This window comes from Onychostruthus taczanowskii, unplaced genomic scaffold (genome assembly GCF_017590055.1).
Source record: "Onychostruthus taczanowskii isolate IOZ18803 unplaced genomic scaffold, ASM1759005v1 scaffold118, whole genome shotgun sequence".
Classification (NCBI taxonomy): Eukaryota; Metazoa; Chordata; class Aves; order Passeriformes; family Passeridae; genus Onychostruthus; species Onychostruthus taczanowskii.
Genome location: NW_024498329.1, coordinates 680,163 through 698,059, shown reverse-complemented (window position 1 = coordinate 698,059; position 17,897 = coordinate 680,163). Strand labels below are relative to the sequence as shown.

The window sequence follows — 17,897 nt, the reverse complement described above, 5'->3', positions numbered from 1 at the left end:
TCTGATTTTCAAAAAAATGAAGTCTAATAAATCCAGTGTGCCTAGAAATATTAAAACAAACAAAAAAAATTGTAAACTGACTGGTGGTGTTTCTAAATGAGCACATATGCAGAGTATTGGCTAAAATGTGCTGAAGGAAGCTAAAGTGTTGTCTCCCATGATGCTGAACAAATCACTGCTGCTGAAGAAGGGACATTTGGTCCAGAGGCAGACTTGCTGGAGATGATGTCTGGGACACAGATCCAAGGGTCCTTTTGAGACACAGAAACCTTCTCAGCAGCACCTGCATTGCCTGCTTGGCTAATGAATGTGCAGTACTTGCAAATGAGTAGTGATTTGCTGTGAATTAAGGCATAGAGAAAGACAGTGTGTTGATAAAGCATTCAAAAGTTGTCAGAGAAATTAAAAACATCTTTCAGAAGTTACCTGAATTTATAACAAGAAGAGGGCGCAAAAACCCAAATAGTTTCATTTTCTCTTTCACAAAGTACTTTTATTTTTCTCCCAGGAACAGCCCGATCCTGTTTGTGCTATTCAAGGCCCCAGTGACATTGCACTTCTCCACAGTTCCCTTTTTCCTTTGTTTGCCTTTGAAACATCTTCAGGGGTAATGATAGTTTAAACCCATACAGAGCACAAAAAGACCCCACATTTCTATGATACAATTATGTTATATACAAAGTATCACAGTGTTAATTCTAGAGGAAATCCATTCATGTTCTTTATGATTATGGCAGAGGCTGATGATCTTTCTCTTGGGTAAAACAGCAAAACAGGGTCCACCTTTCAGTGATGGCCTCTATCAGAAACTGCTGTGAAATGTTGCATAAGAGGATTTTACTGAAGCAGAAGGCCAGCAGGACTGTCTTGCACTGCGAGACTGCTTTTGGAAGGCTGTTGCAGCAGTTCCCTCTAACAGGAGCAGAGGGAGTTCAGTTTCAGGGCCAAACAGAGCCTGGGGTGGGGTGTGGGCTGTGCTGGAGCAGCCTCCAGCCACAGCCACGATGGCCCAGAGCAGCTGGAACAAACCAAGCCAGGTGTTCCGAGGCTGCAGTTTCAGTTTCCATGGGAACACAGACTGGCTCCTCGCAGAGGGCAAGGTGATTTCAACATTTTGAATGGGTATGATATGGGATCATTTGCAAGCCCCTGCCATTGCCTACGTGGAAATTCAGAGCTCATTCGTATGGAATCAGAGCACAGCAGCTGAATTGTGTCTATTTCAGCCATGGTTCTCCTCTGGCAGTGGTTTCCTTGCCTTTGCTGTCCCCAGGCTGTGGGGCCCAGATGGACACCAGGAGCTGGGCTGTTGGAGTTTGGACATGGCTGCACTGCAGCTGTTGTTTGGAAGCCGTATGTCAGATGTAAGGTTCAGGGGGCTGGGAAGGACTGCACCAGTGCCTTCCAGTCTCCATTGGCATTTCCCAAAGCACCATTCCAAGGGACCACAATACACCTGAGGAATTCTGACAATTGTCTTCTGCCTTAAAGCTTTTCATGGACTCCCTCATCCTCTTGCTATGTATAGTAAAAGTCAGAAACATTTCCTCTGAAGAATGTCTTGCTTGGCATCCTGGATGAGCACAAAAATGTTTGTAGATGCTATTTTCATATTTTACCTACTGTCAAATCCAAATCTGCCACCCAAATCCCTGATAAAAAGTTTTGCTCAAAGTAGTATATAGTCGAAAATTAAAACTGATTTTTTCTTAAAAAATCAGACTTACCCTGACTTTTTACTACAGAATGAAAATGGTACATTCTGCTGCCAACCAATTTAATTACTGGGGGGAAAACCCTCAGGAAGTGTGTTCTTGGCACTATGAAACAGAACACCTGATTTTTAACCTCTAAGAGCAGAGGTGGAAGGAGAGGCAGTGGCTGTCAGGCAAGAGTTCCACTTAAGGCTCCTTGTTGACACTGCTGGATTCCCGAGTGAGCCTGTCCAGTCAGGCTGAAATCCCGTTAGTGCTGGAACCAGGAACAGTTGCTTGGAACTCCCCAAGGCTGGCGCTCGGCAGCCAGCTCGGCTGGAGCGCGGTTCTCTTACATGGCGCTGACGGTCTGCGCGCTTCGTCCTGATTGGCTGAACCCGCGGCCACCCGGCCAGCCAGCCAATGGCTGCTCGTGTCCGCTCCGGTTACACAGCTGAGGTCATTGGTTACCTTTCGGTTATGGCGCTGGGGTTATGTGTAACTGTGAGGCCTTCGGGCCAGCTGTTAGCACCACAGCCTTGGTGTCCTGTTCCTGCTTAGAGCAGAGGGGATACGGAATTGTGTCCCCCTTGTAAAGCCCTGCAAAGCCTGGCTACCCCTGCACGGCGCAGCGCCCCATGGACATAACCCAGCGCCACCAGGACCTGGGGCAGGGACCCAAATCAACCCAAATCTGCTTCATCACAGCCGGGGCTGGGACTCACACCAGCTACTCTGACAACTCCTCAAAGTACATGGACTGGAGACCTGCTCAGGGCTGTTCCGAGGAGCTCACCACGGCACAGTGAACTGCCCGTGCTGATGGCGTTGGAGCCAGCATCCCTGGGAGCTGCTGGGAGGTGACTGTGCTGCACCAGAGCTCTTGGGTGGCATGGGTGCCGGCACAGCCCAGCGTGAGGTTCAGTCAAATAATTGGCTTTGTGGTTGGAGGCCAAACTAAAAATAACAGGAAAGTAGTGTAACATTTTAGAGGGCTAAAACACGCTCAGTTTATTTTTATGAACCCCTACAGCAGCAAAGATGGTTTCAAAACACAGCTGTAACTTGGAAATAGCAACAGGAAACATTTGGGTTTGGAAGGACTGAGATAAAACACTCTAAAAAGATCCTTTTATTTTTGGATACAGATCAAGTATGACCAGTGCCCATGCCCTCAAAATACATTTTTTCAAGGAATTTTCCCTTCTGGAAGAAAGCTTCACTCCTTTCTCCTCAACACTGTCTGCAAGTGAATCCTCACATTTCTCCTCCCACTCTCATGCAATGATGCTTTCTTCCTGCTACACCTCTGACCCTCCAGACTCTCTCTACTTGCACCTCATTTTCCCTCACAAAGTCCCTGCACATTCCCTGTCTTCTTCAGACCATCAGGAAGAAACCTTGCAAAATCTTTTAAACACCAGCTACAGGAGTGAGTAGGGGCAACTGCAGCCCGCAGAGCTCTGAGCAGAGCCCGAGCCCTGCTGGAGCCCAGGGAAGTTGCAAGACTTCCTCACTCCGGAATGATCTGCCCGGGGCTGCTGCTGGGGGCAGCAGGGAAACAGCAGCGCCCAGAGCAGCGCCAGTCAGTCGGTTGGAAATCAGTAAGTCCTGATGTATTCTTGGTGGGGACAGACAGCTTTTGCATGGGCAACCACCACAGGACTATTTTTCTTTTCTTTTCCTACACCCCAAAAATGCGAGTGAGTATTTAAAAACAGGTATTTAAGAATGCTTAAAACATCCTAAGAAGGTGAACAGAAGCAACCTCACCTAGAGGAATTTCTAATCTTCTACTGACACTAGAGGATAAGTGCTTTGGAGAGGGTTTCAGGGAAGCTTTAGTAGCGTTACCCTGTGCTCAGGTAGTTGCAGCTGTGTTATAACAACTGGAGGAGCTGATTTGGGGAGCTGCCTGAAATACCTGGTGTCAGCAATGTGCTGAGTGTGGTCTGAGTGCTGCTGCTTCACTGGTCTGTGAGGCTTCGCTCAGGTCCTGGTAGTAACAAACTCTTAGCTCTCTTCTTTTTCAAGACTTTGGATTTTACTTCTGAATTTCACATATCTTGCATATTCATATGAACGTTTATGTGAGTGCATGCAAATCAGGAGTGTTCTCAACATTGACATCCAGGTATCTAAATGTGTGCAGACACCTGCACACTTCTCAGGGTTCTTAATTTAGCCTGAGTCCTGAAAAGCCTTTCCAGCTGCAAAATGCAACTTTGAGCTAAGCTTCTTGTGTGCAAGGGCATGGGCCTCTGCCAGCCCCAGAAGGTGCTGCAGAAATGGGGCACCTATGTTTCTTTTGCTTCTTTTTCTTTGCAAAACCACATCTTTAGAGAATAGCTTGTCTCTGTGTATTGTGCTGGTTTCTTTTGCACTGTAATTGTCCTCTCTCTTCCTGCAGCCGATCAAATCATATCACTGAACTTAGTGCCTTTTTTTCCCCCTCTATTTTTTTCCTGTCCGCTCACATGCACCCATGGCAAGGAGCGGCCTGACACCATTTGACATCTCCTTGCTTCCTCATTTCAATATTAACTGTTCACCAGAAGAGAAACAGGTTTGGGGTGCGGGTGCTGAGCACTTGCCTGTCTCTGCGTGTGAGCCACAGCTCTTTTGCCCTCTGTCCCTCACAGCCACAGGTCATTTCTCTGAGCTGCCTGGGACAGCCCCATGCTAGTGGCACCAGCCTGACTTCAGGAGGGACAGGTCTGTGGATGTGCTGCACTCTCTGCTTGGGCTGGGGTGCAGTGACAAGGCTCAGAGCTGTTCCTGCTGCTGCTCTCACCCCACAACAGACTTGCTGAAGGATTCCTACCCCTCCACAGAGCAATAATAATGACCCAGCTGCAGTTTAAAGATGCTTTTTGGGTAAGTGAGCATTTACTATGCGTTTCCTATATTCAATGTATCTGTATTTTAAATTTTTTAAAAACACAGCTTGGTTCTATATATAGTTTAAAACTAATTTAATGCTGTTCTGTGTTCCCAATTTAGTTTAGTAAAAATCCAAATTTGTCTCCAACCAAAAACATGGTGTTTAGTAATGTGTTTGATCCTGGGCAGAAGGATGCAGTGTAAAGAATCTGTCCAGTCCCTATAAAACCACTGGCATTCCCAGTTCCTGTGCTAGGGCCAGAAACCACTTTTGAAAGGGACATGGATTTGTCTGTCTCACAGTGCTAAGAACCTGCTTGCAGTGAGTGTCCTCAGCTCTAGAATGGCTCCCAGAGCAGGTGAGCTGTTGCTAATTATAGGCTAAATTCCCTCCTGTTTAGTGAAGAGCAGAGCCAGCAGCTGTGAGCAAAATGCTCCCGCACAGCTCCCTCCAGGCTCCCACCCTGCTGCCAGGAGCATTCCCCGGCATGCAGAGCCCAGGAGCTGTGAGGCAGCACAGGTTAGAAAGGATCAGCAGTGACACTCCACAGCTAAGCCCAAACTCAAAGCTGACCTAAAAAAACAGCAAATACTGAAATGAGAAGATCTGCTCCATACTTGTTATTTGACTTTTGTTTGAAAATCCTTTTGGTCTCCTGTTTTCAAGCTCTTTCCCTGCAGTTACAAGGTAAAAGGACCTTAGTCATTTCTCTCACTATGATAATCTGAGGCTCTCTTGCAATTGGAGAAAGTCCAAAATCAAAATTCTGTCGTTGCAAAGTCGAGTAAACAGGATGTTATGTGGTTGCCTCTTTTCTGGGCAATCATTTATCCACATCAAGGACTGACTTAAAGAAAGACATGAAGCCGTATGAATTTTTTCTGCCATTGCCTGGCTGTTCTTTCTGCTTGTGCTCTCTTTCTCTCCACCCACGCTTCAGGGTAAACCCTCTCTTGGTAGAAAACAGAAGGGCAGAGGCAAAAACACATTTCAGTGAACCACCATCCTCCAAGCACTTCCAGGAAGCCCTCCCCACCCCCACTGCAATACTAGATTTGAACAGTTAAAAAGAATAAAAATACAATGAGGAAATACGAAAGTCAGTGTTGATGTTAGGACTAACTGTGCATGACCACACCTATGTGAGATTCTCCTCATTTGTGCACCCACTGAGTGCACAGTGCACTGCACAGGGTGGGACACAGCTGTGGGCCAGTGCTGCCCTGCGAGCTTCAGCCCTTGCATTGCTGAACTTCCTTGGAAAACAAGCCACCTGACTTTTAGAGCTGGTATATTTGGTATAGTTACTTTTCAATGCCTTGGTCTTCAGGGAGAATCAATCAAGCTCTGGGAGTAGTGTGAGGGTGATTAATGCCAGCTGACAATCTGGCCAGGCTGGTTCTTCATGGCTCTTCTTCCCTAAACTTCTCTCCTGTGCTTAGTCACATTACCATGACTCAAATCCTTGCTTAGCTTTGAAGCTAACAGCTTATTTAAAGGAAAGCATCTTTGGATTTCTTTATTTTTTGGCTGGAAATGTATTGCCCAGCTTGATTGAGAGGGCAGGAATGTATCTGATTGCAGCACAGAAGCTTTAGCTACGCAGTAAGTCTTTAAAAGTGAAAACTTACAGGATATTGCACAACACAAGTGTGCAGCATGCCCCCCAGATCACAAGATCAGCAAATATTTTTGCATTCATAAGGATCTGTTGTGAGAGGAAAATGTATTCATGTGGTTTGCTTCAGCAGGCAATTATTTCCTGTATTTGGTCTGTACACTGAACAGAAACTGCTTTTCTGATTGACACCCAAAAAGTGTTTGCCCCGTGGTGGGTGCCTCAACACAGAGCCCTGATCTCTGATTGCTGCACCCCCTCTCTGTGCTTCACCCTGATGAGGTGTCCCTGAACAACAGCTCCCTACTCCATCATCAGGGAACTTTTGGATAAGCAGGCGTTTCTGCAGGACCTGCCTCAATGTAAAATATGTAAAGAAACCCTAAAAGCAGGAGATGTCCCAACTAGCAGAGAAAGAGCACCATTCATCCCTCCCCAAAGTTCTTCTTGTTCATAGAACAGGGTGTGCTGTCGTCCAGGAAAATGCAACTTGTTCCTCATAACAGGTTTAAGTTTTATCTCTCTTCCAAATAAATGTAGCAGTGATAGTACTATACTAAAACTTCCACACTTAGTTAATTTGTAATTTTTTTTGTAGCATAGCCTGAGCAAAACCCGTGGTTTTTTTAATTACATTTTTATTTCTATATACTCCACACTCTCTGTAATGGTTCAAGGGACAGCTGCTCGAAGTCTGCACTAAAATGTGCTTCTTAGAAAAAGTTTTCTGTCCTCTGATAATATTTTTTGGAAAATGTTAGTGAGATGGAAATTCAGATCGGGTTTGATAGCCATTGCAGGGCAGTTGCTGATGGATTAATATTCTGCTGGGCTGCTGTACAAGCCTGGCAGATGTTACCTGTCTTCTCTAGCATCATATGAGACAGGTAGGGAAATGTCCATGGTAATGGGGAGTGTGTATGTGGCACCAGCCGAGTTCCATGTTAATGGGGTTGTGTTAACAGGCAGAGCAACAGTAATTTTTTTTTGTTACAAAAACCACTATCTGAGAAAATCTTTCCCCCTCAGTCACAGTGTCTTTCTGAGTCTCATTCTCTGTTCTTGCACTCATTGTTGCTTTTCCTTTGCAATTTCTGTCATTGCCTTTTCCTTCTATTTAGTCTCCCTCCAACCTGCTGCTCAAAACTGCAGCTGCAGCCCCTGAAATGCAGCTATTTCTGGCCAAGAGGTAGGAAGGTACTGGCACCACTTCCTGGCTTTCCATACCCACCTGGGAACAGGGAATGAGGGAAAGAGGAGGAGGAGCTGGTTGGTTTTGGGGCAGGCTCCAAAGTGCCCAGAGTTGAGTGGGAGCAAATCTATTCTCTCGTACAGCTTTGAATCAAACTCAAGCAGCCAAGTCAATTCTGAAAATATGTCATGGGCTCCTTAAAAATAAGTGCTTGAAGTGTGAAATGCTTGCTCCTTCTCAGTTGTGGGATGAGCTTGGAGCTTGTGAATTCTCACAGCTTACATATAAAAGTGTGGGGGTGATGCAGGCCAGCAAATATGAAGCAGGCCTTGAACATGAGCTGGCAGGATTTGCTCCCCTGCCCTGCTGTGGGCTGGTCCTTTCACAGCCCTGCCTGTGGACCCGTGGTTGTGGTCAGACACTGCAGCAGAGGGAGTCATGGAAGTGCTCCAGGAGCAGGGACTGTCACAAAGATGCTTAATGTCTGTTGCTTTGATTTCAGGCTATGTTCAACCTCAGGTTCAGTGTGAAGTTGACTTTGTATATTGAGCCTCTCAACTCCTACTGTAGCTTTTTTCACACAATGGTCTGTTATAGACGCCAAAAAAGATGTAATTAGCTTCACAAATAATTTAGCTTCTGATGAGACTCTTAACTGTGGAACAAGAGCTCCGTGGTGATAAAAGTCACAGTAAAGCTATTTCCTGAACTTATTAGGCAACATGCTGAAGAAATACAGCATCAATTGTTTTACTCAATATAGGAAGTTTTTTTATACCAGGAGCTACCCTGTTTTCCTGTAGAGGTTGAGCTTTGCAGGGCCCATTGTTTTGCAGCAGGTATGTGAGGAGGAAGTGATACTGGGCAGGTTTGTTGGGAGGAACTGGAGCTGGGGAAGCTCCTGCCAGCCCAGCACCCTGAGGCTGAGCTCGGGCAGACAGGAATGAAGCTGGCAAACCTTCCAGCCTGGCATCCCAGCTTTGCAAGTGGGTGCCACCAAATTTGATTTAAATGGCATGGCACCAATTGCATCTGACCCTACTGACACAAGGCAGGTTAAGATAAATCATCTCCCTGCACAAGAGCACACAGGTGGAATCTTCTGTCAGCATGTCCTGCATCTCCCTGAGCTCCAGAGGCAGAGGCATGGCCATGGTCCTGCACTCCCTGAGCTCCAGAGGCATGGCCATGGTCCTGCACTCCCTGAGCTCCAGAGGCATGACCATGGTCCTGCACTCCCTGAGCTCCAGAGGCAGAGGCATGGCCATGGTCCTGCACTCCCTGAGCCCCAGAAGCAGAGGCATGGCCACAGCACTGGTCACATCCAGGCCAAGTCATCACTGCAGGATGTGTAGAAATGGGGAATGAAGGGGGAACCAGCTTGGAAAAGTTGGACTGATTGCCCAGCTGATGCCTGTGTTTGCTGTGAGGTCGACTTTATCTCCACAGAAGAGGCTGCTGTACTGGTTTTTTACATGTAATTTCTTCCACCATTTTTCCAGCTGCTCTGGGAAGGACACTTGGCTCCCTGGGGCAATGAGAAGCACCCATGGAGGGTGGAGGGGGAGCAATCACAGCCGTCATTGAAACTAGAGGAAATTACAAGTAGAAAACCTGAGCAGTCACTGTGGCTATGGAAACACTGGTGCTTCACAAGTCATTTCTGGGCAGAGCACAACAGCTGAAATGAAGCTCAAATGAACTAACACTAGATGAATGGATTTACAGAGTTCATTTTGGGTCAGTGACTGAAATAATTAGACAGTTAAATACAGTTTATTATAATTTTCTGATGACCATGTTGCAACTGAGAGGTTTGAATACTAAAATTCGTTGATTGATGAATTAAGTCACTGTGACGACTTTGTTAGTATTTTTACACAACTGTATCTGGTTTGTTTTGATCCATCCTGCTCTGCAAAAGTTGGTTGGTTTTACTTGGGCTCAGGGAAGGGGAGGATTCTTATTTCTGCCAATTTTAAGTGTGCCATGAGTCTGTATTTTAAATATGGAGTAGGTGAGTCATGGACTCTTTGCCCACATGTACACGGCCACGTCTAACCAACACCACTTAAAGAGTGTTTGTCACACCCAGCTTGAAATGGAGCCTCACTCAAAGGTCAGAGGATGTCTCTGGCTTGTTAGAGCAGCCCACTGAGGTGCATTTTCTGAGGCAGAATGGCTGAGGCTCAGAGGGGCCTCTGGACATCTCCAGCCAAGCCTCACCCAGCGCCAGTCCCAGCACGGAGCTCAGAGTATCTCCACAGGTGGAGAAACTGATACTGTGTCTCACCACCTCTCAGCAAAAACCTTCCTGGGCTTAAACAGGACTTCTTGAATTTCCACAGGTGCTCCTTGCCTCTTGCCCTGTCACTGAGTGCCCCTGCAAAGTCCTGGCTCCATCTCCCCTGCTCCTCCTACAGGAATTTAAACACACTGAGCACTTTTCTGCAGGCTGAGCAGTGCCAGCCCTCAGCCTCTCCTCCCACCATGGGTTCTCAGGGTGAATCTCAGAGTGTCCCAGGAATCTCATTTCAATCGATTTTTTCCTGGCAGGACCAGGTGATTCATGCCTGTCCCTTTCCTCCCTCCAGGCTGACACTCCTGACACTCCTGCAGTGCAGCAGAGCTGCCTCTCCTTCTTCAGCCACTGGCTGCAGACACTGAACTTGGGCTGCTTCCTAGGCACAGGGGAACACCTGGAATTTCAATAAAGTAATACTCATTGCATGCTTGTATGGAAGGCAAGTCAGGCTGCTTGGTTATATTTCAGCTCCTTTAGCTCAAGGAGACCTTCTTCTGATTTCATTTTCCTGCCTTGCCACAGCAAGGTAGATTCCAGCTGGCATTTGGCACAGAAAACACTAGTTTCATCTCCAGTTTAATCTAGGTTTTGTAATAAAACTTCTCTCAGCAGCCATAGTTCAATAATGTACAAAGCTTGCTGTGTCGTTCAGTAAGAGTTTGGGGATTTGAGGCTGGGATGAGGTGAAGGCTGGGGGAACAGCTCTGTGTGGAGATCACTCAGGTTTGCTCAGGCTGTCACAGTGAAGGAAAAAACCCACACTGAAAATACGCATCTGGATCCCAATAGCTTTTCAGTTCCCCAGAGAATTATTCCTTACTGTACATAGAGTTTAGTACTTCTTTAAAGTGGTGGAAAAATGTCACTGAACAAGACTGAGGAATTGAAAAGTTCCATAGCTCCTCATGCAACTTTATCTTCGCTTGAAATGAAAGGCAACAGTCTTGGGAATTAAGTGAAAATGTACCAGCTCAGGCTAGCTTAGAGATACCAACTCCTGTGGTTCCATTCAGAGCAAATACATAAATAAACACAAGCTTTTTTTCTTTTAATGTAAGAGCTTTTCAAATCCAGAAGATATTTTGTGCTGCTCTCAATTTGTCCAGGCTTAATGTATTCCTAATATGAAAGAAAAATAAAAAATAAAGGGTGGGGGAAAAGACAAAAAGGAAAATAGGTGGTCAGCAGCTCTGAGGTCTGAGTCTCATCACTTGATGCTCCTCGGAGTAGGTGCTGTAATTACTGAAGGGTTATTAACAAGTCAGGACTGACAAACAACCCTGGGGCTGCTGCTCAGCAGGATGGAAATCCCCAGGAGCACCAGGAGAAGGAAAGGAGGGCCCTGCCATTGAAAGAGCCTGGATGAACATTTGGTTAGGACATGGGGGTCTGACAGAATCTTTTGTGGGAAAACACTGTTTTACTGGAAGTAGGGGTGCTGTTTTGGAAGATAAAGCTGGGCTTTGATGAAAAAGTTCACACCTGGTAAAGGCTTTCTCTGGAGATGGAAAATTAAGGTGCATTTGCTAACCAGAGAGGAGGAGAACAGGCTCCTAAAAGCCCTCTGTAGTTCTGGGAGCTCTGCAGGGGGAAGGCACACTCTGGAACAGGAACTGGAGCTTTCCTTGCCCACAGCCACTGCCTGCAGCCTGAGTGCAGGCATGCCTTCCCTGGGCCACGAGGTTCACCCCCACATGAAACAGCTGGAGAAAGAGGTTCAGATGAAATTCCCCTTCCCTGGACAGGCAGCAGATGGGGGGTGGTGTGGCAGCTGTGGCAGGGGGTGTCTCAATCAGACACTGATGCAGTGTAAGAATGTTGCATCATATTGAGTAATAGGATATGTTGAAAATTATTATTTAGGTGGCAAAGATCTCTTGTGAAATGGAATTGGTAACATGTAGATATTGAAATAATCTTTACTAAGAAGTGAAGTCAATTTTTAATTCATTCCCCTTCTACAGCAACAATCTGGGAATATTTCCTGAAGTTTTACTCTTCCCCATGTGCCAGGGGACACTTGTAACAAAGAGAGCATGGGTTCAGCAGTGACTTTTATGAAGTACCTTTTTCAGAACTGATAGGAAACAATTCTAAGCATTTTAATTCAAGGAGGAAAAAGACACATAGTTTTTTAAAATAAATTAATGTACTAACTAAGCAGGTCTGGTTCCAGTGGCTCTGTAAGACCTGGTGGACAGTTGTCTCTGTGCTTGAGCAAGTCAGGGCTGTTTCAGATTTCACTCACCGTGGCCTGGGACTGAGCTCACAGTGCTTGTAGAAGGAGAGGAGACCTCTTATAACAGAGAAGGAAACTGGAAGTGGATGAACTAAAGAGGAATAGAAACAAAAGTAATCTCTGACCATTATTTTGTGTAAAACAGAAGTATCCTCTACTTGTAAAATTCTATTTCTCCTCATTTTTCTTCCAGTTTCTCTTGTGTAGCTAATGTTACTCAGTAGGAGACTGAAGGAACATCTGATCTCTCCATTGACATGTTTATCTGTCTTGCTTCAGAAGGACCATGGCAACAGTGCTGTGCCTTCTGAAAGACACGTGCAAATCCTCACTTCTGGCCTCTCTGTTGGCTCCCAAGGAAAAGCCACTTTAATTTATGGATTTAGCTGTTGTCTGAAGTCATATGGAGAAAATACAAAGGGATGCTGCCACCTCAAACCTGTGTCATGTAGCCACATCAAACTCCCATTAAAATCTGGTGAGGGATTCTGCTGCCTCCTGTCCCATTTCTTACAATCCCTGTCACAGGTGTTCCAGAAGTTTGTTCTATATGGATTTCCTGAATGGATTCCTAGTTTTTCATCATGCTTTTTGTTGTGATGCATATCTGTCTCCTGGCTCCTTTCTCCTTCTGCTAGCACAGGAGCACTGGGGCTCTGAACTGCACTCAGAATAATGTTTAATCAAATTATTAAGAAGACAACCTAAAACAGAGATAATAAGCACAAGCAGAGTCCTTTTAGTAGGCTGGAATTGAGACTTTCCTATCTCAAGGCTGTTCCCTGTGTGCCATGAGTCTGCCAGCCAGCAAACCACCTGCAGAAGTGAGGCAGGCTTTGTGCAGTCATCACTTTGGATCCGTGCAAATCAGGGGTGATAAAATATGAAGAGAGCCAAACAATATGCTGTGACTGTAAGAATGCCTAATACATAACATATGAGCAGTCTAGGATGCCAGTGAGAGGGCTCGGGCTCAGGAAGCTGAGGAGTGAATTCCTCTGTCAGCAGAACTCTAAATCAGCCATTTCCTTCTCGGAGAAAACCCTCAGGGTCAGGAGCGAAAGACCACTGGGGAGTTGCTGTTCTGATCCGTGTCATTTGCACTGCTACTGTATAATTTGTGGATCCCAATTTCACTTTGACTATCCTGGCTGCTGCAGGTTTGAAGTCTGGTGAGAATCTCACTCTAGGGGCAGTGGGAGAGGCAGTCTAGCAGCCCAGCAATTGGAATGCTGCAGAGGCAGTGATTTTTCCCTTGTGATTTTTGAAGGTCCCATTCAAGGTTCACCTCTATGCTGTTTTCTGACAATAAATACCATTTGCTCCCATGCAAGGTACTGCATGTCAGATTTAGGTAACGGGCTGCAGCAAAACTGCAAAGTAAGCCCTTGTGGAAAATGCCCAAGTCAACTTGTGGAATTATCACCAAAATGTCCCTACCTATATCCTGAGCAAACATTTATGTTTTTGATACACAAAGAGTGAATTTACAAGAAGTGACAGAAATCTTGTACAGCCCGCTTCAATCCACCTACTCTTCCTTGCTTTTTCTGCTTATATGGGGAAAAAATCAATACTTTAAAAAAATAGATTTTTTAAAGCTCATATAAATTCTGCAGTCGGTCTTGGAAAGCACAAGTAACCACCACATTCCCATCCATTCCAACTGATTTCAGCCAGTGGGAAGAAGGAACTCTTACACAATAAAGCACCAGCAAATGCTTTTAAACCCACTAAGCAGTTGGTTATGACATGAACGTGTATGTAAAAGGTCTCATATCACACCCAGCACTGGTCAGGGGAGAACATTTTGGTCAGAGGTTTCCGATGTGACACCACTCTGCTTTGGGCATGGTGACCTTCCCCCATGTGTGTGCTCAGCTCAGAATGGGGTTGCTGAGCTGCCTTTTCAGCTGCTGGCACATTCCCAGGGCCAGGCAGAGGAGGGCCAGGCTGAAAAGCTGGGGTTGGTTTTGGAAAGGGCTCCTTCATGTGCCCCTGCAGTGGAGCAGAGCTGGGACAGCAGCCGTGCAGCAGGAAGCAGCAGCAAAGCAGCTCTCATCACAGCAGGGCACCCCTGAGATAAGAGCTGGACAGGGGATTTCAGCACACACACAGCAGAGTGCTCACTGCTGTCCTGTTTATTCCAGGAGAGTGGGATGCTGCAGAAAGACAGCAGTAAACTACCCAAAACACTATCTGTCAGGAGTATGTTTCTAGAAACACTAGGAAATTTTAAAGTGTACCAGGGGAAAAACCATGAAACATAAAGCAAGTGATTGAATTACAGTGAAAAGCCATGCCATGACAGGAAATATCCAGTCCAATGTACTTAGTAATTACTAAGTAATATTTGGCTGTTAGGTCTGTTTGCTGCTCCTCTACATATACAAAGCCCTTGGCAGAGCTCTTGACAAGGAGACTGGCAGATCAAGGGAACAAGACTTGAAACACTCAGAGCCAGTAGCCAGTGGTATGATGCAAGAATACAATTAATTGATTTAACTCAGTCAGAACAACTAACTTTCAGTCCAGGACTTAGCTATCATGTATGATACCACTGTGGATAGAAAGGATTTATTTCTGACAGTTGAAAAAGATATTGTCAAAATGATGTTTGTTCAAAACTTCACTGTGCCCTGATCTCTCTAAACTTCCTCCTCACACCAGTAGTTATTTCCTTTTTAACTCTGAAAAAGTGGATCTTAAGTTTTTATTTCACTAAAACTGTTATAAGTTTACCTAAACTAAGCTAGATATGAATACAAATACAGTTTGATTTAGAGAAAAATTCCAAAAATACTCATAACATATTCAGTATCAATTATTTTTCTCTTTGAAAATCTGTATTAATAGTTTATTTGAATCAGGTAGCAGCATTTGGCATTTTCAGTCCACAACCATGTGAGAACACTTCTGATACAAGCTTTTGAAAAATATCATTAGGAACCAAGATGAAGAATGAACTTTGATAGCTAAATACTTTCAAACTTAAGCAAAAGGGGGGGGGGGGCGTGTTAAAAGATTGTTTTAAATGTTAGCAGATAATACATTTCAAATAATTCCTAAGTGAGGGCGGATTAGGCTGAAGGAGCCCCTGCGAGCTCTGCTATGGCTGTCATTGCTCGTGCCAGGCCCCCTGAGAGGCAGAGCAGGCACTGTGTGTGGATTCTGATGCTGTGTTTAGCACCAGAACAGCTCAGCACTGTCCTGCTGGGTACTGAGCAGTGCACCCAGTGTCTGCTGTAGAGATTTTCATTTTCCAGCCCCTCCTGCCCATCAGGGTGGTGCCACTGCCCAGCTGTACCCTGGGGTTACTGTCCCTGTTACCTCCTGGACCCGGCTCCTTTCAGAAAGCAGGTGAGCAGGTGCTGCAGCTGGAGATGCTGGGATGAGACCTTTCCTGCTGAGAGGCACAGCTGCAGCTCCCAGAGCCCTGCAGCAAGCCCAGGTGGAGCTCTGGCGCTCCCCAAACAGGACACACAGCCTCAGCAGCAGAGGCTGCCCTGGGGGAGATGCTAAGGTGCTGCCAAGCCGGCTAATCCTGCAGGAGCAGGGAGAGCTCTGAGTTGTGCTATGTAAAGCACCTCTAAACAAAGCCCTGGATGGGGAAGCCAGGAGCCAGCATGGCTAGAAATGCTTCCAGGAGAGCAGCCACAGCAGAAAAGCCCAGAGTTGCCTCACCACAGCCACAATGGCTGATGAGCTCACATCACTGTGACCATCACCAGCTGGACATGCAGGGTGTGCCATGAGTGCTTTGTACATGACTTTGGATGGGTTTGCTTCAGACCATCACCACCTGGACGTGCAGGGTGTGCCATGAGTGCTTTGTACATGAGTTTGGATCATTTTGCTTCAGTTCAGTCCATTGGAAAAGCTATTTACTGAAAGCTGCTTCAGAAACGAGCACAGCATTTTAGTCTTTCTTCCTTGATATTATTACAATAGTAGCCTTTTTACTTCAAAATGTAAACTCTTGTACTTAAAAAAGCCTTGCAGTTCCATCTGAGCACCCAGCACCACAAGGCTCAGAGGAATATGTTCTGGAATAAGGCTGATCCTTAGGGAGTTAAAGGCACAAGGTCACTCAGCTTGGTGCCACCAGAAGGTAAGAAGAAATTGTCACCCCCCAGCAATCCGGGTACTTCCTACCCTCTGGGCAGGGAGCTGACACTGCTAGTCTTCCCTTGCAGACTTCATCACCAAAGCAAATTCCCCGGAGCCTCTCCCTGATGGCTGCAGGAACCAGCTCAGAGTCAGCCCTGAATAATCTCTCCCACAATTAACTCCCAGCATTTGCCTGGGTGGTTACCCATGGAGAAACCTGTACCAGGAGGGACAGGGCAGTCCCAAGGCACAGATCTCACAGGAAAATGCTGATGGGAGGAGGGAACAGCATTGTTAATCCTCAGAGGGAAAAAGAAGTGGAAAGAAGAATGGGTATCCCAGCATGCTCACTGTCATCATCTCTGCTTGCAGGGTTCCATGCCTCCTTTCAAGTGTTCTAGGAAAAACTGTTCTGCTTAAACTACAGCACAGAAGTTGTAGTTTATCCTGTCACATAGGGTAGTTTATAGGGTAGTTTATAGGGTTTCAGTGCTCTAATCCCCTCCACATTTATTTTGTCTCTGAAAGAACAGTGCTGCTCATTGCACTGGAGGGAAGCAGCTTTTTTTTACTGGGTAGAGGGGAGGAAAGGCTGCCCCTCCTTTATCAAGGATTTTCAAGAAGAAAACAAGAAGAAAATCCCCAGGCAGAGAGCAGAGCACACGTGCAGAGTTAGGGGGTGAATTTCAGGACAACACAACTCTGCTCAAAACACTGAAATTCTGTCAAGCATTTCTTGTTGGTAATTATAGGCCTGTTGGACAACAAGGAATAACTAATCTTTTTTAGTAACAAGGATTAAATCCTCTTTCACAGCCACACAGGCTTTGACTACGCAGAATCCCTTTACTGGCAATGAGAGAAATTACTGGTGGTGAGTCAAATCGCCCTCTTCTAAGCAACTAGATTTTAGTATAAGCAAATGATGTTTTACACATTTAATGCCTATACTTATTATCTAATTAAAGCATTTTTCTAATTTCTAAAAAATATAAAATAGTTCTTTGACTATTCATTAGTTCTTAGAATCATAACGAAATCTTTCCTGAGAAGTACCAAGCATTGTCTGACTAGTGCAGCTTAACAGCTTTTGCAAAACCACTCAATGCGGGTGCTAATTATAACACAAAATGGTAAATGGAAAATAGAATAGAGGCGAGACAGCTTAGCAAGGCTAGACAGTTGTTTAATGAGATCCAATCTTGCTGTCTGATTGTCTTGACAAAGAAAATGTGGGGTCAGTTATGGTGCTACACAGGAAATCCTTAAGACACTAGATAAAAACACAACGGGGCTGAACAGACAAAGCAGGGGAAGAACTCTAAAATGGGCAAAGACACTGATATGGGGGAGGTGCTGGATCCTGCCATAAGACCTGAAGAATGGGCTGGAAATAGCTGTGCTTGAAACAAATAGGTAGGATGAAATATTGTACAGGAAGTATCTGATAACCTTCAAGCATGAGGTAACAGAAAACAGATAAAAATCAAAGTTTCAAAGTGCAAAATGGGAGTAAGAGATCAGTAATGAAAAAATCCAATATACTCTGAGACCTTGTTGAATAAAATAGCAGGAGGGAGAGAATTTCAGGTATATCTCTAGATCATAGCTCATTTAAGTGCCACTGCTATGATTTGATAGTGAAAGAAGGCAAATACAATCCTCTGATGGACCAAAAGTGTTTTTTTGAGAGCTGACATTAATGCCATGGTAAAAAGCGTTACTTGGTCTTTACTGGAGTGGTAAAGCATCATCCTTGTCCAACAGGGATTTATTCAGCCTTGAACAGGTGCTATAACAACACATGGGAATCAATGGGATGACAAAGCAGAATGCCAGGAAAGGGCAGAGGAGG

General features: G+C 45.4%; 1 protein-coding gene across 2 annotated transcripts in view; it reads left to right on the top strand.

Moving 5' to 3' along the window:
- The first annotated feature begins 3,173 nt into the window (after window positions 1-3,173).
- The window catches only part of PSTPIP1 (proline-serine-threonine phosphatase interacting protein 1), a 50,526-nt gene continuing 35,802 nt past the window's right edge, over window positions 3,174-17,897 (top strand). Inside the window, exons 1-2 of one of the 2 annotated variants that reach the window (XM_041427741.1) lie at window positions 3,174-3,298; window positions 4,337-4,571. In XM_041427741.1, the coding sequence (XP_041283675.1) occupies window positions 4,539-4,571 (33 nt within the window). In that variant the 5' untranslated portion in view covers window positions 3,174-3,298; window positions 4,337-4,538. Of the gene's footprint in view, window positions 3,299-4,263; window positions 4,572-17,897 lie in introns of those variants that run through there. The other variant, XM_041427740.1, reaches the window with a different exon arrangement.